This window comes from Pseudonaja textilis, chromosome 6, assembly GCF_049901715.1.
Source record: "Pseudonaja textilis isolate UNSWEBS1 chromosome 6, rPseTex1.2, whole genome shotgun sequence".
NCBI classification, from domain to species: domain Eukaryota; kingdom Metazoa; phylum Chordata; class Lepidosauria; order Squamata; family Elapidae; genus Pseudonaja; species Pseudonaja textilis.
This window is the reverse complement of record NC_141995.1, coordinates 37,992,883-38,018,783: the sequence shown is the minus strand read 5'-3', so window position 1 is coordinate 38,018,783 and position 25,901 is coordinate 37,992,883. Positions and strand designations below refer to the sequence as shown.

Sequence of the window (25,901 nt, the reverse complement as noted above, 5' to 3'; positions counted from 1 at the left end):
ATATATATATATATATATATATATATATATATATATATATATATATATATATTATTCAGCTTTGTTCGGGTATTTTCCAACGTTGTTATAGTTGTGCTTTTAAAGTTGTAGCAACGGTTCGGCAGAATCTCATCTGCCATCATCAGGCTTCTGTATTGTGTTTGTCTGTTCGACTTTAAAAGCATAACTATAATGATAATGACATGGGAAAATACCCGACAAAGCTGAATACCATACATGTAAGTACCCGTGAAAACTTAAGAAAACAAATATTATATATATATAATATACATACTGTATATAAACTTTTTTCATGCATTTTATAGTAAACAAAAATAATTACTGTGACATAAACTTACTAAATCCGTATACAACTTTTTAAAACTATATCATCTTAAGCACTTTAACTAAGTAGTCTATATTTTTTCAAGATAACTGAAGAATTCCTGGGACTTTGATCATCACAAACTGAAAGCACTCTGATGTGACAATTAATCAAGGTTTTCCTGGGGTTTTGGGGAACCATTTTTTTTTAACCCAAAAGACATAATCCATATAAGCTGTGTGAAGCTATGTAATAGACTGGCCACATTTTCCTTTTGTTTGCATCCAACCTGACAGTGCATCATGAATAAATAATAGGTTTTCTGTATTTCTGTTGTCATTTTCTTCAGCATCTGAAGATGCCGTGTGCAGGATTAGTGATTTCTATTTGCCAGTATATGAAAGAAGCTGGTTTAAGTTAATGAATACTTTGTTTTCTTTGAAGTGTTTATGCTTTCTCTTTATCCCTTATCTCATTCTGTATAGAAATGATCTTGTTTGAAATCAGTTTTGAGAAACCCAAGAGAATTGCATTTTCTAAACCTCATGATTGCATTCTCTAAACTTCATGATTATGACAGAATTTATACTTAAGGCAAGGAGTAGAGGCTTTCTTTTTCTTCTGAGAGGCTAGCCAAACTTTCTTCACTATAACTACAAAGGATCAAAAGAAATGTTATGGAAGACAGAGTATTGACACAGCACACAGTTTTAACCAAGAATAGATGATTGCAAACGCCTTCAAAAATGTACTCGGTGATCTTCAGTCAACTTTTATTATATTAACAGGGTTATAGAATAACTTTACAAAGTAATGGTTATAACTTTACTAAAGGAAATTTATATGCATTAGTCTGAATGAAGAATAAGGGAGACAAACGTTTTTCACTTTAATCAAACGTGAAAGTTTGATTGAAAGAAATGTGTTGCTTAGATTCAGCGAAATAATATTCTAAATTCTCCCATGATTAGCAGTCAGCTCAAGATCAGCAGCTAAAGCAGGATCCAATTGACATGCCTTTAAAAACAGACAAAATAAATTAAATAAAATAAAATAAAAATGATATTGTGTGTCTTGTACAAGCTCACTGTGCTAGTAGATATTGTTTCCTAAGCTTCCTTGGATTAAATCGTTAAATTAAAAATATACTTTTGATCTCCTTAATCTCCTGTTTCCTTTTTAAAAAAAAAATCTCTCAAGATAAACTTATATGGTAGCTTTTCCATATGGAATATCTACCATGGAAAAAGGTAAACTGAACAACTCTAATTGTCAGATGTTTAGACTGGATTTGGCATTTTTGTCCATTTATCAACTCCTTCCCAAAACCTAGGATAGGCACATGTTATTTAATAATGTTAAAAACATCATTATTACTATTCTTGGATTATAAATTTACTGCATTATTGCTGTAGTTAAAATGAAGACTGGCAATTGGTTATTTTATTTGATATTTGTAAAAGAAAAATAAATGATTATTTATTGAGGAGGTTCACATTTATTCCACAGAAAATGTCCAATTTCAGTCAGAAGGTACTTAATTTTTTTTAAAAAAGAAACACAAACAAAAAGCTGAGTCAAGAATATTACTAAATCATAGCTTGATCTAGGTTGGCACATCCCCCTCCCCCAATAGTCTTTCAAGAAATTCAAATGTTTTCGCTTCATTTTTGGAGTATTTGCAACTTGCCATGTGGTCTGAATTTGGAGAAAAAATGAGTGATGTTAACTATAGTTAGTAGAAACAAACTAGCTTCAAGCCACAGCTCATAAAACTATTTTGTTCCAATTTTAAGATTAACAAGTGAAGCCTCTATAAACTTCAATTAATCTAAAAATGGAAGTGGAGAAGACAGGGACTATATGAATCTGCGAATATGGTAGACTTACTCAGAAATTGGTATTTTCCACACTTAAGATTACAGTGCTCTTTCAAAGCAGCAATAGTTCTGGCTGTAGAATATACATGCATTTGATAACCATATAAATAGAGTATTTATTTAGAATTTGTATGATTGTGTCTGAACCATCTATCCTAAAGTAGGTTTTGAAATCTTCCACATCAAGTGGCAGCAAACAACAAATGGGGTATAAACATAACTTGCCTCAAGTAAGTCAATTTGATAATTGAATAACATTTTTATTCTTTTCAGATATGTTTTAGTTTAATTTTCATATATAATTCTGTTTCATATATCACAGATAAGCCTAACAGTAAACTTAAGGAAGTAAACGCTTATCCAATTAAAAAGATTAAATTAAAATTTAAAACCCCGTTCCCCTCTTACCTTAGAGTAATACTTTTTAGCTGCTGCTAAATCTTGTTGGGTTCCTCGGCCAAGCTGGAGGCATCTGGCCAAGTAGAAAGAAGCCATTGCAAGTCCTCTGCTTATGTAAAAAGGAAGACAATCTGTTTCTTCTGCTATCTTTTCAACATTGTCATTTTCTGTTACTCTATTTGGACATGCACCATAAGGAAAAAATTAGTAATTTCAGAAGACAAAAGAATAATTCAAATAATTACTAAGAACGTTTTTGCCAAAGTGTAGAGTTTTTGTACGCTTATGTATGCCATATTTTATAAGCCCTAAGTTCATGTACAGGTAGAATGGCAATTGGAATTGAATTGCTGTCATTAAGTGATGCATCTGTAAAGCACAACCATGTTGCCTAGTGATGGCAATCCGTATAGTCCCAGTTGCAGTCATTAATTGAATTTCACAGTTGTTAGGTGAAGCAACTTCCTGCTTTTCACACCCAAGCTCAATGGGGAACTCGGCAGGAAGTTGCAAGCTCCAGGCAGGAAGGTAAATGGCTGCTTCCAGGTGGGAATAAAGTGAGGGATTTGTGGGGATATAGGGAATGGGTAGAGGGTTTGTGAGAAGCACAGGTTGGGGAGGGTGTGTGCAGGTACAAGGGAAGCAGAGCAAGGTCAGAGAGAGGGTGAGCAAAGGACACTGCATGGGCTAGTGACAGCTTGAGGGTGCAAGAGAGGTATTGCATAGGTTGGGGAGGATACGGGGGAATGCACAAGAGGCAGCACAGGTCAAGGAGGGTGTACAAGGGTGAGAGGGAAGCACAATGAAGGTTGTGGGGGGAGTGCAAATAGCCCATACGGTGCAAGTGCAGGGGGCCTGGGGAGAGTGTGCAGGTGGGAGATACTTACCCAGCCACTTGCAATCTTCTCTGCTGGGGAAGTGTAGTAGGATTCCCCATTGACTTGGGATTGGAGGATAAAAAGGTTGGGAAAGAGACATAACTTTGTTTTATAAATGATACTCCCAGTTGCATTATTGGCAGCATCTATAATGCATAGTTGGTGAACACAACAGAACTTGCCGAGGTGGCCAAATTAACATGTTTTATTAGAGAAAAGAAAATAACTATAGTTCTATTTACATTCTTTTCATTTTCTTTTTATTATTGTAAGCTGCCTAGAGTAGCCCCATTGTGAGATAGGCAAATAAATTGGATGGATGGACGGAGCCAGCCAGCCAACCAGAACCTTGAATTGGACCTGGAAGCATAATGGCAGCCAATGCTGCTTGTGGAGCAGATTTGTAACATGTTCTAGGAGCACACAAAACTGCCTGTACCACTGCATTCAGTAACATCTGAAGCTTCTGGATATTGTTAAAGGGTGGGCCCCTTGTAGAATGATGTGTGATTTACAATTTTGACAATTAGATAGAATACATTGTAGAAAGAGTCACAAGGAAACTTTGAGAAAGAGGTAAATACACAATTGTACTGTACTTATAACTACTGAAATAAGATCATATGTAACTTTTATCTTTATTTTTTCCCTTTTCACACTTTAGATTTTTATTCATTTGTTATTTTACCTTCTTTATTTTAGATTATATTAATTTTTATTTTTATTTCTGAAATTTTCAATGATTAACATTAAAAGAAAGCAGAGAAGTTGCAAATGATGGTCACATGATCACAGGTGCTGCCACCAGTAGTAAGTTGTGAAAGTGCCCAGACTGATCATGTGACTATGGAGGTGTTCAGATGGCAGGATCTTCAAGAACTGGTCATAACCACCATTCATTCAGCACCATCATAACTTCAAATGGTCACTGAACAAATAGCTATAAGGTTGAAGACTTACCTGTACTTAAAGAGTTGTTATACAGTTATAAACTATATTCAGAATCAATATAGTGTACAAGCATAGCAATTACTAATTGCTCATAGATATGAAAAGCTCTTATGTAAAAAAATCTTTGTGCCTGAGGACTTTAAAAGCCACAACAGGAAAGATTTTAAAATGTTAATTATTTTTAATAATTTATTATTTTTAAATAATATATACATTACATAGCATCTGAAATACATATGCTGACTTCTTGCTAGTTAGGTGCAAATATTCAGTTGTCTACCCACATAAGTATGGGTGAATTTGATTTATGCTTCCTTTTTCCCAATTAGCTTCCCCTTGAAGAACAAACTAAAATGAATTCACCTTTTGGCAAACTCGGCCGTTTTTATAAAACATTTTCTTTTGTAATAATACTCCACTAAATGGCCTTTAGCATAGACATTTCCTCGATCTGATGCCTGATTGAGGCACTCCAAAGCAGCCTTCAAGTTGTGACGTACACCATGTCCGTGAAGATACATAATCCCAAGGATGCCTTGAGATTCCAAGCTTCCATTCCCACAAGCTTCTGAGTGCCAAAAGAACGCCTGCAGAAAAACAACTTTCCAAAAGTCATTTGGGCGGGAAGAAGAAAAAGATTTTTGCTATGTTCAAGCTATGTGGACTGATAGATATAGCGTCAAGAATTATGCTTCAGGTTTAGTATCTGCCTCTGTAGCTATGCAGAAACATGAAGACTGTCAATCTTCAAAATGGCAGTGATACTGTATATGTAGCTGACATTCTTCAGAAGTTGCCTGTGCTGTTTAGATAGGACATAATCCTATTCTTCATTATTCTGAAAAATGAGACTCCATAATTTGCATTTTAAAATAAAGGTAATGTTCTTTATATGCATAATTCTATTTTCAGGCTGCCAAATATTTCGCTTAGGTTTTAAAACATCAGTGAAACATAGTAACTATTTTTTTTTTACCCAATAGATAAGAAGATAAATCACTTAAGAATGTTGTTTGAGCCTTTGGCCCAAAATCAACCAGTGAGATTTTGTGGCTGATGGTAGACTAAACCCTAGGTTTCCCCAGTTCTGGTCCAGCATCTTAATCATGATACCACATTGGGTCTCTGTGATTCTCTTCAACTTGCTGCCTCTTTTTTACCATTTCCAAATGGAAAGAGACTCCATTTGGCCTGTTGAATGTAGGCCTTGGAATAAAACTATCCCAAAGAAGAAGGTACCTTTTTAAAATCCTTAGCATGGGCTGAATACAACATTCCAAGGGTACTCTGAGCCTTTACACTTGCTTTTGGATTCCCATGATCTGCAGCAATAAGCCATAATCTAGAAAACAATAGTAACAGTGATATGATTAGATTATTCCCCTTTTCATTCATAGCCATGTGGAAGTTTCTCAGATGTCGTGAAACTTACACAGTTCTTCAAAAACCATCAAACTGTAACTAAGCAACCCCACCCAGCATAACCAATGCTAAAGCATATTGGGTATTGTAGTTCAACATCACTGGGAAGACCACAATCTCTTATCCATGCATTGGCATCAAATTGGAAGCTTGGCCTTTACAAAAAATGGTATTTCAGAACAGGAATTTTTATTGTGAAATTATTCAGTGTCAACCATAAATTTAGAGGGAGCTCTAGGCAACTTCCATGTCTAAACTTCTAATATTTTCCTGCAATTTCTGTTCTTTTTCTTTTCAACTGAAAATCTATTCACGAGGGAAATAAATAAAACCCATGATTTTAATTGTTAACACAAAGAGCTCTCCATTTAGAAGCACCCAAAGAATTTGTCTCAAAATGGGGGCCTTTATGTTGAAATCATGGCTCAGACTATATTATTATAGTTGGCTCCAAAATTGTCAGGCTGATATGCCCATGCATGGATGCATTATAAAGAAAAGTTACCTTTCAGCTTCTTCTTCAGAAAATTGAGTCCCATGTCCTTCATAGTAAGCTCGGCCAAGGTTGTAAGCAGCAGCAAATTTTAAATGTCTTGCTTTAGGGGAGTCAGAGTTGAGAATCTTCTTCATATATTCAACTCCTTTCTTCTACAGGTGAACCAAAGCAAAGAATAAGTGATCCTGTCAAGACATGAATCACTTGTGAACAAGCAGCCCACTTGCATGTCAGACCAAGACATAAAAGGATCTGTTGTTTGAAATGAAATGTTACAACATTTAATTGATGGAGATACAATGCCAACAGCAATTTCTATTGAGCTGAAACCCAGAGGTGTGCCTAGCTGAGATGTGGTGCTTTGCCACATAACATTAAAGTAGAACATATGTCAGAGTTTGATTCTGACTAGCTCAAGGTTGACTCAGCCTTCCATCTTTCTCAGATTGGTAAAATGAGGACCCAGATTGTTGGGGGCAATATGTTGACTCTGTAAGTTGCTTAGAGAGGGTTGCAGTGCCCTATGAAGAGGTATAAAAGTAAGTGATATTGCTGTTTCAGTTAGAAAGCAATGGAATTTTCAGGAAAAATTATCAAAATTCAAAACAAGAAATCATGTACAAATGAACTCTTTTATAAAAAGGACTTTTCAGTTCAGAAAATCATAATGAAGGTTTGGCTCTGAAAATTAAGCTACTGCTACTCTAGCGAAAAACATCTTAAGCCAGCTTTTCATTTTAATAGCAATCACAAGTCTGCCTTCTGCCATTCCTGACTTTGAATTTACAGAAACCTTGACAGAGCCACCCTAAGCCTTGTGGCGTATAAGTTTGGAGATGGTTGCCTCTGATAGGTTTTCATAACCACTTGTTTGGACATTCATTTAAACTGATAGGTGCATATAGGGATCCAAATATATTCAAGGAGTCTTCATCTCTAGCATGAAGTCAGAGAAAAAAGACCTCTGTTACCCAGAATCTTTGCTTTGCTGCACGAAAAATGGTGTGGAAATCCCTTTTTGGCCTCAGTGCTTTTGAAAACCAAATTTCCAGAGGATAGTGATGAAAGTGAGATCATAGGGTCAGAACACAATCTAGCCCCCTTTTTACATCTATCGTGAGACTACAAAAAGGGCTGAGTATGTTATGCTGTAATGCTGCTTTCATCACTGACAAAAGCAGCTAGCTCCTGCAGACAGCTGTGATTCAAGTCATGTTCTCTCTCGAACCCAAACCATATACTGTACTTGTACAAACAACACATGCTACAAATGCCACAGCTCTACACTGACAGTAACCATAACTCTACATTCTAGTGTACATTCTAAAATAATTATTTGAATAGACAGTTTTTCCAACTAACAAAGTATGATGTTTTGAATTCCGTATCATGAACTTAACTTTCAGCGTTATGGCAGGTGGTTGCATATACATTTTTAACCTAACATTCACGACAGTTTAAGAGAAGTCTATTCAATAATACAAATGACAAGGAAGACATAGTTCAGCTGAAATCATATGTTTCTTGGGAAAGAAAAACATGTCCCTTGAGTTTACATTATTAAAAACAATTGCCTGCTTAGTGGAGTTAATTGACAACGGTATAATCTTAAGGCATACATTTATTAAACAAAAATACATTTGAAAAATAGGTGATTCGAGGAACCATAGATGAACACAGTATAATTCCTGAAGAGAATAGAATATCACAGAGTTGGAAGGGACCTTGGAAGTCTTAAAAGTCCAACCACCTCAAGCAGGAGAGCCTTTACCCTTTCAGTTAGATGGCTGTCCAGTCTCTTCTTAAAAGCCTCCAGTGATGGAGCACCCACAACTTCTGGTTGATTGTTCTCAGGGAATTTCTCCTTAGTTCTAGCTTGGATCTCTTTTTGATCAGTTTCCATCTGTTTCTTATCTTGCCTGTAGGTGCTTTGGAAAATAGGTTGACCATCCTTCTTTGTGGCTGCCCTTCAAATATTGGAACACTGCTATTGTGTCACCCCTGGTTCTTCTTTTCATTAGACTAGTCACTAGCCATACCCAATTCCTGCAACCGTTCATCATATGTTTTAGTCTCCAGGCCTCTTACTGTTTTTGTTGCTCTTCTCTGCATTTTATCCAAAGTCTCAACAACTTTTTTATAATGTGATGACCAAAACTGGATTCAGTATTGCAGGTGAGATCTTACTAAAAGCTTTATAAAGTGACACTAGTACTTAACATGATTTTGATTCTATCTCTCTATTAATTCATCCTAGGATTGCACTGGCTTTTTTGGTTGCTACCACACACTACTGACTCATATTTAAATGATTGTCTACCAGGACTCCAAGATCCCTCTCACTGCTCTTGAGCCAGGTTTCACCAAATCTGTACCTGTACTTTTCATTTTTCTTGCCTAAGTGTAAGACTTCACTTTTTTCTGCATTGAATTTTATTTTGTTGGATAGGGTCTAATATTCAAATCTGTCGTGATCCATCTGCCAGCTTAGTGCCATCTGCAAATTTGATGAGTTCCCCTTCTATTCCTTCTTCTAGTTTATGAAGATATGAAAGACTACTGAGCCTAAAATGGAACCTTGAAGTACCCACGGCTTACTTTCCTTCATGTAGATGTAGTTCCATTAAGGACTACACGTTGAGTGTGATTTGTCAGCGGATTATAAATCCTTCTTGTGCTGATACCGTCTGTCCCACATTTTTCTAGCTTACCAAAAAGAAGGTTGTAGCCTACTTTGTCAGATGCCTTACTGAAAATCCAAGCATACTATGTCAATTGCATTTCTCTTGCCACTAATTTAGTCAAAGTGACTAAGAAATAAGAAGAAGAAATAAGATTTGTTTGGCATGATCTGTTTTTGACAAACCCATGTTGTCAAAATGGATTATTCATGCAGAAGATTCTCATGGAGTCATTGTAGTTCTGTATTTTGCATATGCCATATAAGCAATTCAATATCTTGTAGACTTGTAGCCACCTCCCATGTTCTGTACAAAACTATTTGTAAAGTTTCCACCACTGCGTTTTTGTTTCCTGTGCTTGTGTAATTAAGAAATGTCTGTGTTCCTAAGGACCCTGAGAAACATACATGCAAACAAATGCTGAATCTCAATACAGAACATAATATACATTGAATCATAGAATTAGAAGATGTGCAGTTTCATTCCCTTTGCATTTTTCTTGTTCAGAATATATGCTACTGTTGAATAATAAACTTATAGTTATTATTTATTTATTAAAATTAATGAATATCTACTTTCTAGTTGCAACTTACAGAATTTGGAGGAGTTCCCAATCCATCGTAGTACATTACACCCAGCTGATACATGGACTGAAAATCCGTGTTTTGTTCAAATTGCAATAATGCATCTTCATACCGTTTCTGTATCAGGCACAAAGAAAATCAAATATTTAGGATTAAATCAGCTAGTAAATCTTACAGACTGCTGAATCTTTCAGAACATTCCTATCTAGATTCTAAATTCTTAATTTAAAATAATTAAAAGGGTGACTAAGCATCCTAAAATTTGAAATTGTGCATCCAGGACAGCAGTACTTCATCAAATTCAAACAACGGTAGGACCTGAAATCATAGGTATGTGCAGAAGGAAATGCTTATAAGAGATATTTATACCTAATTTCTTAGATCCTCAGAACATTAAACAAAAGCCTAACAGCAAATAGGTTCCTGGATGCAAACCTTGCAAAAGAGTAAATTGCTTGGATCCAAATTCTTGGATCTGCATTTGCAATAAATAAGTGCATATTTCTCCACTGATGAAGACATTCTGGAAGCTATGTTGTAGAAAGTATGCTTCTTTGTACTGAATGTTAGGGAACATTAGTAGGAGATTGCTATTGCACCCAAGCATCCAAGCATCTTGGCCACTATGTGAATAGCACAGACTAATTAGGCCATTGTTTTCATTCTATATGGTTCTTATGAAATGAATGACGGGATCCTTGTGGGCACATTTGTTGAATAGATCATTGGCTTTTCTTGTTAATAAAGGGGACATTTGCAAAGCCTTCTTTATTAATGTCCCTGGATTCCTATTGTCAATCAAACTGGAAACCTAGCAGCACCCAATAACCCAAGCAAGCATGACAAATGGTGGGGAATGCTTGGGAACTAAAATTTTAGTAATATAAGTGAGAGCCACAGGTTGTCTACTCCTGAATTGGAATATGGATGCATAAACTAAGGCCACACATAACAGTCTGTCAGTATTTGCAATCCATATTTATTGAGCAAGACATACAAGTCTGATTTACTTATTATTTTAAATCAAATTCAGAAGTGTGTGAATCAAGCCAGTAGGTAGCTTTTTATGTTCTTAATTACATTAAAATCAACTATTTTCTCACGCTTGAAGCTATTCTACTATATGGGAAATCTCAAACTCACCAGCCCAACTAATAAGACCAGTGAAGTTGGGAATTATAAATGCTACCGTTTCTGGAAAGCACCGAATTGGGGAAATGAGTTCTAAAATATTGGCATCTGAAATTGTCCTTAATCCTTGCTTTTGACAGTGTCTCCCTCCAGCATTCTTTACATTCTTTTAGAAGTTGTAGAATTTTACCTCTTCAAAATAAAGTTGCCCTTTGAGAAAATATGCCAGTGGCTCTCCATCTTTGATTCGCTTTTTCAGAAGTTCTTCAGCCTTTGCAAACAGAAAATTATGATTGGAAGCCCCTATTTAAAAACAGAGACACAGCTGTGGTTGTGTATGAAGTAATCATCATATAAAACATGTGGGAAAGCTTTTTGGACCAGATTTATTTTTTCTTAATGGGCATTAGTTGAAGCTGCATATTAGTTACAGATGGGGTGGAAATTAAACCCATGTATGATGAGCAATGAATGAACAGAAGAAGTAATATGAAGAGGCTATAAGGAGGCCTGGTGACTTAATTAAGCTGGGAAGTAGATCATAGGGATGCCATCCTGATTGTATTATATAAACCCATGTTAAAAACTCAGTTATCTCAGTTCTCTTGATACTTTTTCCTTCAACTCTGCTTTTTTTAAAATGATCCTGTAGGCAAAGAAAATGGCTTCAATCCAAAGATCACTGAGCACAACATGTAACTATGCAGATAGTTACTTAGTTTTGAAAATACTGGTCATGCTGTGGAAGAAAAGGGGCACATTTCCCTTCTCCTTACTCTGCAACTCAATACTGACTGCACTGTCTGTCTGAAAATAAGCATGAAAATGTAGTCCATCATTCATTGTGCTAGGTGGATACCATATTTGTAGGTGGAGTACTTCGTGAGGAATCTAACATAGAAAGCTTGGGTTTTTGGCTGAACTGGTGTGCCTACACTTTTAACATTATTTGAATGTAAACTTGACACTCAAAAAGGAAAAAAACTAAATGAAATGCAAGCAGGAGTCATTGATCATATTAATAGTTGTTAACTTGCATGTCAAATACAAACAGACTCCATTGAATGTGTTCTCACTCACATAACTCTCCCTCCATTTGTTCAAGGAAAACGTTACATAATAAACTGCAATATCATAAGGAGGAAGTGATGTATACAGCTAGTCCTTGACTGACGACCACAATTGAGCCCAAAATTTCTGTTGTTAAGTGAGACATTTGTTAAGTGAATTTTGTTAAGTGAATCGATAAGTTAGTAATCCAGTTAAGTGAATCTGGCTTGACTTTGCTTGTCAGAAGGTGACAAAAAGTGATCACATGATCTTGGAACACTGACCGTCAAAAATATGATCCAGTTGCCAACCATCTGAATTTTAATCATTTTGATCATGGGGATGCTGCAGGGCTCACTGAAAAACGATCGTAAGCCCCTTTTTTGGTGCTGTTGTAATTTTGAATGGTCACTAAATGAACTGTTGTAAGTCGAGGACTACCTGTATTCCCTTATTTTCTAAACAAATTCAATGAAATATATTTCCTCAACAAAGGATCAATGCTTTGCTAAGAAGCACTGCAGTGCTATTGATATGTCTGACCTTGCAGAACTATGCATATAGTAGAGGAAGAGATGAGATGTAGGGTGGTTTACACTTAGAACTAAATCAAAAGGCTCAAGTCTGCCATGGTTTTCTAGTCTTGTTTAGCTGTTTAATTAAACCAGGATTTTATCCCATATATAATAATTAGCCAGAATTTTCTGAGTAGTGCTTTTGTTCTGTCTGCAAGTCATAGAGAAGACAGAGAAAAAAGCATGATTCCCTGGAAGATTAGCTCATTTATAGAGGCAGCAGCATAAGCCCTTTCTTGACAAAAAGAACTGCCATTTTAAAGAAGAGAACCTGTAACGCTTTGCAAAAAGTTCTCTTTTCTTGGCAAAAGTTCAGGCTGTTTATTATAGATCCCGTAATCTTGTTTTTCCATTTGTTCAAGAAACAAGAATGACTTCTTATTATGAAAGTATCCCTTCACCTTATCCCATGATAAAAAATAAAGAACCGTGGAAGCTAGAAAGTATATTCTTTTGTTACCTTGATCGGATAGCCACTGTAAACTATCCAATTCACTAGTGGACGCCTTTAAAATGCACTGGAGAACAGTCTCAGTACTATGTTCACGAGGTAGAGGTTCACTGGTTGGCTTCATTTTTCTTTTTTATATTATTCCTGTAATAAAAACAGAAACACACTTAAGCCTTGAGAAATGGTTACTTGCTTCGCCTTTCACCATTACTTTCCTTAGGATACCAGCCTTTCCCCCGCAGAGTTGCTTCTTACACTGATTTCTAATGATTTCCATTGACCTCATTGGGTAAGCATACTTACATATTTATTCATTCATCAAACTCATGATTCTGGATTGCTATCAGTATTAAAATATAAAGTCACAAAAAGCAGAAAAACAACAACACAGAAAAGCAACACCCATAGTTAAAAACAGACCCACTATTCACAAGTTAACCTAACTGATGCACTCAGCCACACTCCTGATGATAAAAGAACTGACCATATACTGATAATTCCTGGGTTATGATGGCAATTGGGACCAGGATTCCCTGCATAAATGATGCAGTCATAAAGTGCAATGCAATTGCTTAGTGATGGCAATGCAGGATGAGACAGGACGTTAGGTAAGGAGCATGGGCATGTTGTGTGGGGATGGGAAGTGCCATGGTGGAGGGGAGGCCAGGGACATCTGAGAGCCAGCAAAGTCAATAAACTAAATGAGGAATGCCAGAAGAGGGCCTGGGTGCCTGGACTTTTAATTTAGCACCAATACTACATTGCTGCCTCATATTCCAATTGTGATTAATGGATTGTAGCAAAATATGCATTATTTTTAACTCTAGTATACAACTCTTCGACTTTTTATTCATTGTATTACTTCTCAGCTCTCTTCCAGAGGCTTAAAGTTAAAGCTCTTCGCAGCATACTCAGAGACTTCTAATTGTATACCACTGGAACAAAAGGGAGGATACTCCTTAACTTTTTTATTACAGAGAATTTCTAGAATTGCAAGATTTTCAAGAAGGAGCAACAGTGGAGGAAAAGCAAACTTAGCCAATTTCACATTAAATTTATTACCTGTCCATGGTATTTCTCCCTAGTGATTTCAAAAGCTATTTTGCACAAAACCCACATATTCTTCTGTCTATTGATTATATTTCCATTCAAAATCATCTTATATCACTCATCTGAAATTGACTGATAGATTTCCCTATGGGAGCAGAATACAACCATAAATTGCCTTTTACCTACAAGGCGAAGCTGAATCTCAACATGATCTGATGAGGTACTCCATTGGACTAGACATCTATGGCTGCAATGAAAGGTATCTGTACAAACCCTTTATTTTTTCCTTTATTAGAGGAAAACAGTTATACACTGCCTGACCATGCCAAGGATAAGTCACAAGTACTATATGCATATAATAGTGGGAAGAAAAAAACCCTTAATAAATGGAAACCAGAAACACCTGAGAGGATGTTCAAAGTTTTAAGCATGTTTGATCCTTTCATTCTATAAAATTAATTTTCTCATCTGGGTCACTTTCAATCACCAAGGGTTTTAGGCAGAAGTGTTTTCATGACAAACATGTTTAATCCTCCTGCCTCTTCTCCACAACCACAATTATATAAAATAAGCCAAGCAGAGAGAGAGAGAGAGTGAGCAAGAGCAGTTAGCTCAAAGTCAACCAACTGACTTTCATGCTTAGAGCTCAAATCTGGTTTCCAGCCCTGCTCCTGAGCCAGTATACCAAACTGGTTATGATGCACCAATACCAGTGAATGCACACTTGTTCCTCCTCCAGAGCCCCCCAGCTTCCCAGCTGCCCTTGGATGGTGGCCGTTTGTGTCCTTCTGGGATTTCCAGCAAGGAGTCTCTTGACGGTGCTGGATCAAATCTTAAAAATCCCCAGGCAACGTGGCATTGGTGATGGGCTGGAAGTGATGGAGAAGTGGCCCAACATAGCTGGAGGGCAAAAGAATAGGGAAGAAGTTATCCAGAGTGACCGCATCAGGCTATGCCCGAGATCGCCAGAGCTCTCCTAAGGGCAGTAAAATAATTATGATCTCTCGCTCGCTCACGCTCTCTCACACACACACACCGACAATGCGCAAAGCGCTTTCCCACCTCCATCAAAGCTGTTCCACGAATTAAGGACTTTTCAAGTCCTCTTGATAATCGTTACCTGGAAACTTACTACAGTACTTGGATTGCTGACAAAAGCGGCGTGAAAGGGAGAAGAAAGGAGCAAAATGAGCCCGCCCGATTCAATGCCCATGAATTGTGACTCACTGAATTCATCTGCGGTGCCCATCGCGAATTGCGCCCTCCCGCGTGTAGTCGCAGAGAACCGAGACATAGGCAGCGGCAGCAACCACGCGTCGCTTAGCAACGCTAGTACCAAGCGTTTCCCCAAAGGCCTACGCCCTGCCAACGACCCGCCCTTCACTTTCATGTCCGCGTGAGCATGCGCGCACGCTGACCAGCCAAAGGAACGGGAAGCTGATCAATTGGTGTTCAGTCTCGTCAAGTGGGCACTTGAGCGGAGGAGTTGCTTGGGCTGGGTCCCTATTTTTCAACCTTGGCAACTTTTAAGATGTTTGGATTTCAACTCCCAGAATTCCCCAGCCAGCCATGATGCAAGCCGGTTCCTAGCAATAGAATAGAGCAAGCACCTCAAAAAAAGAGTACAGTAGATGTTTTTTTTCCAAACCTGCATACAACATTTGATACAGTCCTGAAAACAATCTGACTGAGTCGTACAAAGGGGTGAACTTGTAAATAGAAAGGGAGAGGGACTCAAATGCCAAACAATAATGAGGGGAAGGTGTAGGAATCCCCATTTATACTTGACAAATCTTGTCTGAATTAATAGCAATCTAAAGACCAAGAGAGAAGTAGAACTTAGGAGATATGATTACAGTGCTCAGCAGAATAATTTTACAGCAATTTGCAATTTGTTGGTAGCAGTTTACTTTGTTTTTTGGGATAGCGTTATTTATGGATATATTATTGATATAATAAAGGAGAGAGACATATCTGCTGCGAAAATGGTAATGCTGGTCTTACTGATTTTAAGAGACGCTAAACTCAGTATAGTCAAACACATCTTGGACTTCTGTTGAAAGGAAAATCTGCCTGGTTCAGTTCGAAGTTGGGAGAAAGACGCTATAAACAACATGGAGGCTAATTGGAAAGAAAGTTTAATCATGAACAGAACTAACAGCAGTTCTGGGTCACATGGTTGAATGAGTGGGTGGATCTTTATAGGTTTCTGTGACTTTGAAGTTTGAACTGTTCTAGGGGTGGTGCAATGAAGGGTGTCAGGCAATTCCTATTATAGCTAATGGCTTTCGTCCTGTATTGGATCTTGGGTGAAGGGCTGTTTTCTAATTTTACCATTCTGCCTTTGTTAGCTGTCAAACTTTGCTGCAATAGTTTCTAAATATCCTGTCTTGAATGGATTACTGCCTGTGTTTGTTTTGCTTATGAATAGAGCTATCTAGATAGTTGGTTTCTCTTTCAATAAGCTCTTTTAGTGCTGGCATTTAAGTGCCCTTAAGTGCTGGCATCTGCTGTGAATATTAAGAAAGACTGCGGATTGATTTCTGCCTCTAAAGACATGTTTCTCCATTTCTCCTTTAGGGTTAGGGTTATATAATATTCTATTATATAATATAATAATATTATATACTATTAGGGAAATATAATGTTCTGCCTTTTTAATATTTCCCAAAATATTTCATTTTTCTGGGGTGGGGTGGAGAGTTTTCCATAGTTCAAAAAGCATATTTTGATAAAGTTAGAATAAAGTTATTAGAATTACATGTTAGAAAAAGCAAATGGACAAGAAGAATGGAAATTTCTAAGAAGAGAATGAGCAAACATTTCCACTGTGTGTGTGTGTGTGTGTGTGTGTGTAGGGAAAGGAAGATAGCAGAAGAAATATGGCTACACCATATTTCAATATGTTTAGAGAAAGTCTGGAAATCATGATAAACATATATAGGAAACTAGAAAGAGGAACAGAGTATGAAGAAAGAGGAACAGCATGAAGAAATAGTGCATATTTATAGCCTAAAATTGTAGAATTTATGAAAAACTAAGGATCAAAATGACCTAAGGTTTAATGAAGAATGCTAAGAACAACAAAAGCTTTTCCCCCCATATATATTCAAACTACAAATGAGAGAAAATAATTTATAGCATAGCTCCTCAATGCAGATGGTAACAGAATAATAACAAAATTTCTCAACTTCTTTGACTAAGTCAGTTTTGAGAAAAGAATATGCTTTCCGCTGGGCAACTGAGGAGCTGATTGAAAGTTTCCACTTCAAGCTTGCTGGAAACAGAATAATTGACTTCGAATTAGTTCGGATCTTCAGGCTAGATGTACTGTAAATTAATCTGAAGGGATCATTAAAAATCAGCCTGAATTTATTTGGAACAAATCACATTTCACTTTGGGTAACTTCCTAAATATAGTATGGGAATACATAAGAGATTTCTTCAAAGCGATGACAAGATACTCTATATTAGCAAGCTAGATGACTATCAGCTGGATGACATGTCTATTAGATTCATTGCTGGCTTGAAAGAATGTTTGGAGACGGCACGTCATCTAGAAAGAGGAGAGATGCTAGAGGGTTCAGTCCTGGGGCTTCACACATTTTAATTAATTGGTTGTGGAAAAGGATGGAAGATCCTGACCAAGCAATACTTTATCAAATTTGTAGATCACACAAAATGGGGACTGATAGCAAATAGAGTAGAAAACAATAAAAATTCAACATGATTTTGATACAATAAAGAAATGGGTTGAAGTAACAGACTGAAATTTAATGCAGGCAAAGTATATACCTGGGATGGTGGATACCTGACTTGGTAATAATATATGTGAAAACAATCGTGGAAGAATTAGATACTTACAGATACTACTCAAATATATTTCCAAGCTACTTTTGTTCTTTGTGAAAGACAAATTGAAACCAGTACTACTTTTAGAAGGACAATGTTGAATTGAAGCTGTCTTACCAGAAAAAACTAAGGGAGAGATATATGTTTAGCCTTTAGAAAAGATGATTGAAGAGAGAATAGCACTTACTTCAGAGGCAGCAGATAGAAGATTAACATCTATACTCCATCATCCCAGAGTGCCAGGTACAAAATGATGTTACAAGATTTTGGCAGATTGCTGTAAAAAATTCCTAACAAAGTAGTTCTCTAGATAAACAAATTGCTAAGGAAGGTGTACTTATCTTGAGCTGTCTGAAAAATAAGTCAGAGTTGTGTTTCTGTTTATCTTTAAAACTGCTGTTTGCAGATGCTGCTTTGTAAATTCAGTATATAATGCTCACAGTCAGTTTGTAACAACTTTTATCTTTTCAGTTTTAAAAAAATAAATTTGGGCTGGTCACATTAAATATTACAATTTTAATTGCTCATAGATTTATTCTTTGTTGACTGGCTTCACTTTATTCATCTCAAGTTCCCAACTAATTGATTTAAGCTTATTGGACATTAGATTTTGCCGGTAAAAATTCAAATGACCACCAGATGAGAGTAAAAAATCAATCGTGTGTGTGTATGTACACGTATATGTATGTATGTGTGTGTGTGTATATATATATATGTGTGTGTGTGTGTGTGTGTGTGTGTGTGTATCTTTGGTTATTCGGGTTTTCTCCCGCGTAAAATTGGAAGTATCTTACAAATACCCGTGAAAACCTCAGAAAACAAATATGTATGTATGTATGTATGTATGTATGTATGTATGTATATATGTATGTGTATGTATATGTATATGTGTGTGTGCATGTGTGTATACATACATATACATATACACATACATACATACATACATACATACATACATACATATATATATAGCCTATGCAAGCCAAAGCAGATGTTTAGGAGTAAGCTCTACTGAAGTTTATGTCAGCGGACATAAGACAGAGTATGAATGTTAATATGAGTTGCATCTTTAATCTCTTAAGGATGCTGACTTCTTTTGACATCTTGCCATAGGCTGAAGGAACTCCATCAGTCCACTCAGGAATTAACTGGTGTGTAGAAGTAGAAATACGTTCAAAGAACTTCAAAGTAAACATCAGTCCTTCTTTTAGAATAATTGTTGACCTTCCTTGTGGTTGTGGTAAAGGGAGGAGTTGGAAGGCAGAGCCATCAACTGTGATTGACTGTTGTGTATGTGTGATACGTGCCTGGTTGCACTGTGCTGCATGGCTGCTCCACCTGTCCTCAGCCTGTCCTGCACCCTCCTATCTCATAAGCATAACAAGTTGAGAAAGGCCAATCATCTTCCCAGCCAAACAGACTGGCTTGCATGTGCTCTTGTTTGTGTACGTGCAGAAGCTGGTTTGCTGCAGAGAGGGCGGGACTGCAGCCAGAGTGAGTGTTCATGAGCTGACGCTGCCAGTCTTGGAATCAGATGCACTAGCATGTACCACGGAGCTGTGCTCAAGAAGCCTACCACCGTGTTTTGTTGACAAGTCTACCAAAAGAGCAAAAATGCTTTTATGGGATGCTAACTCAGAGGTAAGGAATACATTCTGAAAGGGTGACTCTCTTGGAAATTGCATGTCTTTTTGTAATGCTTACCATTTCTTATTCCTTTGTTAATGAAAGAGTGGTGAATCTACACAAAGACTATGCTTCAAATGCTCCTCTGTTTTATAGCCTCATGGCCCGAGTCCTTTGTTGGAAGCAGGGACGGAAGTCAATCTAGCTGCTGCTGCCTTTGTTCAGTCACCAGCTCACCTGGCTGCTGGTGGAGGCCATGCCTTCTTCCTTCTTTGGCAACTGCAGACGGGAGCCAATCTGAACCAACAGGTACATTTTCAACTTTTCAACAGGTACATTTTCAACTTTTCCATTGGAGCCTGACTTTTCCATTTTATGTTGAAAGAAACAGCCACTATCTGAGACTATGAACAAGGAAAATGTAACATGAAGGTATACCTGAGTAGTTTAGAACATTCTGTTTTATGTTGGCTAGGATTGCCATCAAGTATGCAGTAGTACTAAATGAAGTATCATGGTCCTGGGAATAGAAAAATGTTTCGTTAAGAGAAGATATGTTTGTCTTAAGTTAGAAACTTGTTTCCAATACTACTTTTCAAAGGACAAAAATAAAACCTATTATTTTCAAGCCATGTTTGATCATAAATTTTAGTAGGCCCAATCCAGAAGAGTGTGTTTTTTTTAGCTCATCTTAATGGATAAAGCTTTTTTAGCTTTCAAATAGTATCTACTAAGACAAGGTTTTGGAATTGACAATCATATTACACTTTAAATTAAACTTATTTAACTACCACCATCATCCCTTTAAATATTAACACTAAACAATGATGAAGTGATTGGATTTACAAATAAAGTATTTTTTTTAAAATTAGGATTGGCTGGGAGAAGCTCCCATTCATAAGGCAGCTAAAGTTGGAAGTTTGGAGTGTCTCACTTTACTCGTTGCCAGTCAGGCCAACATCGAGTAAGTACATCCCATACTGATTTCATCAAACAATTTCACTATTTTTGCATTAAATTATATTTTCAATTGAATGTAACTTTTTCTCCTAATCCGATTTTCTGAAGGGTTGCTTGTGACAAGTTACTCAAAATGTGAAAAATCTTGCCTAGTTTGTTCAACTTTGAATTTTAGACTATTTTACACAAATATCTTGCTAATTGGGTGCAAGAAGCTTCAAATTATTTCTTTTTGGTAGAGGATAGGTGTTTAGGCTCCAATTCAGTAAAGAAATTTATACTTCAATCCATAGAAATCAAAAGAGCTTAACATTATATATAACTTGTGTTATTGATTTCAACAGAACAAGCATGATCACCAATTACTTGCCTAGATTAATTCTATTTCTATGTAACCAGATACTAGCTTGGTTGCAATTTGTTTCATATGGAACTTATTTCCACAACCACAGTTGAGCCCAAAATTTATGCTGCTGAGAAATTTGTTGAGTTTTGCCCCATTTTGTGACTTTTCTTGCCACATTTGTTAAGTGAATCACTCCAGTTAAGTTAGGAACATGGTTGTTAAGTGAATCTGGCTTCCCCAATGACTTTGGTTGTCAGAAGATCGCAAACTGGGATCACATGATCCTGGGAGACTATAATCATCATAAAGATGAACCAGTTGTCAAACATCTGATTGTAAATCATGGGGTCATAAGTATGAAAAACAATCACAAATTGCTTTTTTCAATGCTATTGCAATTTTGAGAACTACCTGTACATGGTCTTTTTTTTTGGAAAAAAAAACCTCTGGATTACAAAAAGGCTTGTCAGTAGATGTTCATACATTTGGGCTGTAGTGTTTCAATTCAATATTGTATTCAATTTTTTTTAAAAAAATTCTGGTCTAGTTGTATGAAAAATGGAAGATTCCCAGTAAAATGAATTGGTTTTCTTTTAAATGTGTGTTTCAGCTTGCGTAATAATAATAGCCAAACAGCAGAAGACCTTGCCCTGGCTTTGGGGTTTTTGGAGTGTGCCCAGTTCCTTATGAAAGTGAAACAGATTCAGAACCTGAAAGCAGGAGCACAGTATAACTCTTCTTTGCATGACAGTGACGAATTCATCCATAGCGATGCTTCCAAAAGGCAGAAAGGAGTGTGGGAAGGGAATAGACTCGTCAACAGAAAGAGGAGGAGATCAAATGGTAAGGCAGTTTCTTCAAAATTTTAATCCAATTCAAGATTGGTCAAACTGATTATATATGTAGTACGTTACACAGGGACAGAACTAGTTAGAATCGTCTAGAGAATGTTGATCAAGATACTCCGAATCTAACACACACACACATACATACACGTGTTACAAGGGCTGGGATATATATATATTCATTAGATTTGCTCCTGAATAATATTCCATATTCCTAGCAGAGAAGTCTGCATTGACAGTCACTGGCACCACCCCCTCACTACAGGTAGTTCTCAACTTACGATAAGAATAGAGTCCCAAAGTTTTGTCACTAAGTGATACATTTGTTAAGTAAATTTTGCCCCGTTGTGCAATCTTTCTTGGCATAGTTATTAAGTGAATCACTGCAGTTGTTAGTGACATGGTTTCCCCATTAATCTGGCTTCCCCATTGACTGCTTGTCAGAAGGTTGCAAAAGGTAATCACACGACCCTGGCATACTGCAACCATCATAAATATGACTCAGTTGCCAAGCGTCTTAATTTTGATCATGTAACTGTGGGGATGCTAAAACAATCATGTAAAAAATGCTCATAAATCACTTTTTCCAGTGCCATTTAACTTTGAACAAACTGCTGTAAGTCAAGGACTAACTGTAGTTGTAGTCTTATGGATTTATTATAACTTTCTACATCTGTTTTCTCTTTAAAGTTTTCTGTTGATAATTGCCATGCTTAATGTGGTATACAGTGCTCGAGGAATTTTAGAATGCCCTTTTGTACATGTTGACTTAAAGATAAATTCTGAGCTCAGTAAAAGTAATTCTAGGCGTGAATATAGTATTAGTGATACTTTTATTGTTAGTATTCTTTTTTGAACATTGTCTAAGTGAGTACTTGTTCGAAAAGTAAGTAAAATATTGTGATGGATTGAAGGAAGTTGGATTATCTTGGGAGGAAGAACAAAGATCTACATAAGCTAAGACAGACCAGAGCTGACAGACTTGAGCTGTTACCTGCTCAAGATTAATTTCTAAGGCTGCAATCCACTATATTGAAATTAGATGTTGTACAATGTTATAGCACATGCTTAATTCAAAACTGAATTCTACAGCTGAAAAGCAAGTCTTTCCGTTTATACAGATTTGAACTCATGTGAAAATGAGTAAGCCATGTGGATATTCAAAGCTCTGCAAACAAAAACATGAATCTACAACTTCAACGCAAAGTACTTTGAACAATGCCTTCTACGAAGGAAAGTGTGTTCTTCTTGAAGAAGATTTCATATAATTTCTTTGTGTGCACAATAATAACATACAGCAATATTTTTCTACCATTGATTCGTGTATCATTAATTTTGTGACTGGTATATTGATGTTCTTTACTCATGTGAACACATGAATAAGCAAAGCAGTAGATAGTATCCTGGCAATCAACACATTGTTCAGGTTAAACAAATATGTTGATAAAATTGTGTTCTGTAGGTGTGCTTCTGTCAGCAAATTTTGTACAGAACCTTTTTGTAGTAACTTGCACTGTAACTATATCTTCTTACTTCTGTTGCTGCAAACCTGAGATTGCAAATCTATTCAACATTACACTGGGAGCGCGCCACTTTCAAAGGACAGCTGTAGAAATTAGTTGTTAATATTTGATGACAAAAGCAGGAAGCTAATCAAAATTAACAGGATATAATCATATTTTATTTGAAAAATAATCTTGTACATAATTTGTGCTCTGAAATATTAGAGCAGTAATTTTATTTCAGTGGAATTATGAGAAGCATGATATTAAATACAAATAAACCATATATACAGAAAGCAGCTAGTTTATCACAACTGTATCATTCAATGCAAATATTCAAATACATTTTGGTCGCTGAGGTAGACACAAATTATAGTAAGCATCTTTGTTCCAGAAATCTGGACCCTTCCAGCCGCACCAGCCCTGTAAAAAAAGGGAAGAGAAAATGAAATTCAATGTTTTAATCCATTGCTGATGTGTTAGTAAAAGAACTGGTTTTATGTATTCGTACAAGCACAAAAGCTAAATTGAAAGCTATAAATACAGTTATTCAGCAGCAGATTTATGCATTTTGAGATAACAGGATTGTATTTGGCTTATGTCTCTGTTCATTGGATGAGTGTTTACAATGTAAATATGGTCAATAAACTTCCAGTTATATATAAAATAAAGCTATAAAAACAGAAAACGTGTTTGCCAGAGATGAACTCTTTTACAAACTGAATTTGAGTAACAAATTGCCAGAAAATTACACTGAATTGATGGATGTGCCTTTGAATTAATCAAGAGCAGACCTCAAATAAAGGGGATATTAACTATTTACAGTTTAGTAAAATAGAGTAACAGAAATTTGATCTATTAATTAACATTAATTAAATATAGCAGAATATAACAAAGAGTTTTTGGTTCCATTTCTATTGCCCACTATTACAGTTTGCATCTAAGTCAACAATGTGCTGCATCCGATACTTCATTGAAAGAAGTTATTTGTTTAAAAGAAGGTTAAGAATAGAGCTGTACACAAAGCTTAATCAAAGCCAGAAACAATATGTTTATTTTCTTTAAACCACACACTCACACACTATAAGCAATTCACTATTTTGCACACTTTTAATGACAATTACAAAACAAAGGCAAACTCCAAATGTGGAACCGTTCACCCAGATCTTAGCATGTGAGGGTCATCCTACTTGGAATTTATGAAAATAGTGTTTCAACACTGTTCCCACCATCTGAGAGAAAAACTTACAAATAACAGCATATATTCTGTTCGGGCTAAAAGGAAAAACACATTGTTCATTCTGATTCTCTGTAATAAACATGGAAATATGTGTATTTTAAAACTAGTTGAAGTTCAGGTTTATTAAGTTAAGCTATTTCCTATTTAAGGTACTTCCAGTTCTACTGAAACTGTTTCAGCAGTATTAAAGAGGATTTTGTGAATCTGACTGCACTGGTTTATGGGTTAGTTTAAACAAAATGTATGTTATCACAGTACAGTTATATATTTCTTTGACAAGACCTCTCCTATGTAGAAATTAAAATTGTGAATTTTATCCAAAATACCAGTACATTTAAGAACAATGAATATGAATACAATGCTTTTAAAAAATCAAAATATCTGTTATGTAAGTCAATTGTGAAGAGAGTCTCACCTTTTCTAATATAACATGCAGATCCTCAGCACCAGTGTAATGTGGATCCAGAATCAAAAATTTAACGTTCCCAGTGATCTCATTCCATGCCACCCCTAATATAGTGTGTGCCAAGACTCCACCACCTAGGAAAGCCAGAGAAAAGATAAAGCTTGAAGATATAGCTGAAGCAGTGTGTTCCATGGCAATTCATTACTATTGGGCCACCAATATATACAACTTATTTTCAGTGTCCTTTGCTGCAAAACAAGCATGTCAATTCTCAATGAGGGACTGCTTTGTGCAGTGATTTCCTCCTTTTTAGCAAGAGAATGTCCATGAGGGCTTTCTTTGGCGTTACATGTTGGCATGCACTTGGTATGTCGCACAATGTATACAGCCTTTGGGAGTGGATGTCAACCCTGCTTCTCAACCATATGATAAGAGGACCTATCCTTGATAAAACAATTAATTGTGATAAAGAGAACATGCTTAACAGTACTATATCCTTGTCAACTCTTTCATTTGTCAAAACAAATAGCAAAGAACACAATATGCAGATAACTTAGAAAGCCCTAACTTCCTTGAAGGCCATTGTAACTTCAAATATTTGGTGGACAAGTAAATGTTATCCCACACCCTAAATTGTGGTTGCTGAGAACAGTGTTTGTCAACCCGTGTTTTATAAATTTTCACGGCTTCTGCTAAAGCTTGCTTAATGTTTTCCCATGAGTTTTTCAAAGAAGCCATCCATTCATTTACTGACATGGACGAAAGGAGTTCTCTAGCTAACTCTGGCATAGGGACAAATTCCATCCCAGTGTTAATTTGAAATGGAGTTAATCCTGTGCTACTGTGTACTGAATTATTGTAAGCTACCTCAGCAAACAGTAACAACTCAGCCCAATCTGACTGTTGGTAATTTATGTAACATTTCAAATATTGCCCAATCATTGCATTCATAAGTTCCACTGCCCAATTAGTGCTCAGATGAAAAGACGAGCTTAACCCCCAGGCCAACCAATAGCCTTAATAAAGTCCTTCCAGAACTTCACAATGAATTGGATTCCCCTACCTGAAATGATTCTGTGAGGGACCCCATGTAACCTATAGATGCGTTTAACAAACAGTCTGTGTAATTTCTTTGCTGAGACCATTGCACACAATAAAATGGGCTTGTTTGCAGAATAAATCAACCATGGTTCAAATGACCATGTTCCCTCCAGTCTCTGGGAGTTCTACTCTGAAATCCATTCCTATCTC

General features: G+C 36.4%; 3 protein-coding genes across 7 annotated transcripts in view; 1 reads left to right on the top strand and 2 right to left on the bottom strand.

The window, feature by feature from the left end:
- Positions 1-87: 87 nt before the first annotated feature.
- LRP2BP (LRP2 binding protein) lies at positions 88-15,229 on the bottom strand. Of its 4 annotated transcripts, none has more exons than XM_087936314.1 (9): positions 15,097-15,229; positions 12,833-12,967; positions 10,938-11,050; positions 9,626-9,733; positions 6,361-6,503; positions 5,673-5,775; positions 4,797-5,020; positions 2,614-2,779; positions 88-1,342 (listed from the first exon to the last, which is right to left on the bottom strand). In XM_087936314.1, the coding sequence occupies exons 2-9, from the start codon at positions 12,945-12,947 to the stop codon at positions 1,277-1,279; spliced, it is 1,038 nt and encodes a 345-aa protein (XP_087792440.1). In that variant the 5' UTR covers positions 12,948-12,967; positions 15,097-15,229; the 3' UTR covers positions 88-1,276. The 4 variants fall into 4 exon arrangements, with proteins under 4 accessions (XP_087792440.1, XP_087792441.1, XP_087792439.1 ...); XM_087936315.1 differs by having other exon boundaries at positions 15,101-15,229; XM_087936313.1 differs by lacking the exon at positions 15,097-15,229 and adding an exon at positions 15,002-15,094.
- A 98-nt stretch (positions 15,230-15,327) lies between these two features.
- Positions 15,328-25,901, top strand: part of ANKRD37 (ankyrin repeat domain 37) — a 17,113-nt gene continuing 6,539 nt past the window's right edge. The window contains exons 1-6 of one of the 2 annotated variants that reach the window (XM_026697886.2): positions 15,328-15,585; positions 19,181-19,366; positions 19,508-19,660; positions 20,224-20,315; positions 21,268-21,500; positions 22,624-23,692. In XM_026697886.2, the coding sequence (XP_026553671.1) occupies positions 19,340-19,366; positions 19,508-19,660; positions 20,224-20,315; positions 21,268-21,500; positions 22,624-22,649 (531 nt within the window). In that variant the 5' untranslated portion in view covers positions 15,328-15,585; positions 19,181-19,339 and the 3' untranslated portion in view covers positions 22,650-23,692. Of the gene's footprint in view, positions 15,586-19,180; positions 19,367-19,507; positions 19,661-20,223; positions 20,316-21,267; positions 21,501-22,623; positions 23,693-25,901 lie in introns of those variants that run through there. The other variant, XM_087936283.1, reaches the window with a different exon arrangement.
- UFSP2 (UFM1 specific peptidase 2) overlaps positions 23,162-25,901 on the bottom strand; it is a 14,725-nt gene continuing 11,985 nt past the window's right edge. Inside the window, exons 11-12 of the mRNA XM_026697881.2 lie at positions 24,660-24,784; positions 23,162-23,427 (exon numbers count right to left, since the gene is read on the bottom strand). Coding sequence (XP_026553666.1) covers positions 23,341-23,427; positions 24,660-24,784 — 212 coding nt within the window. The 3' untranslated portion in view covers positions 23,162-23,340. The remainder of the gene's footprint in view (positions 23,428-24,659; positions 24,785-25,901) is intronic.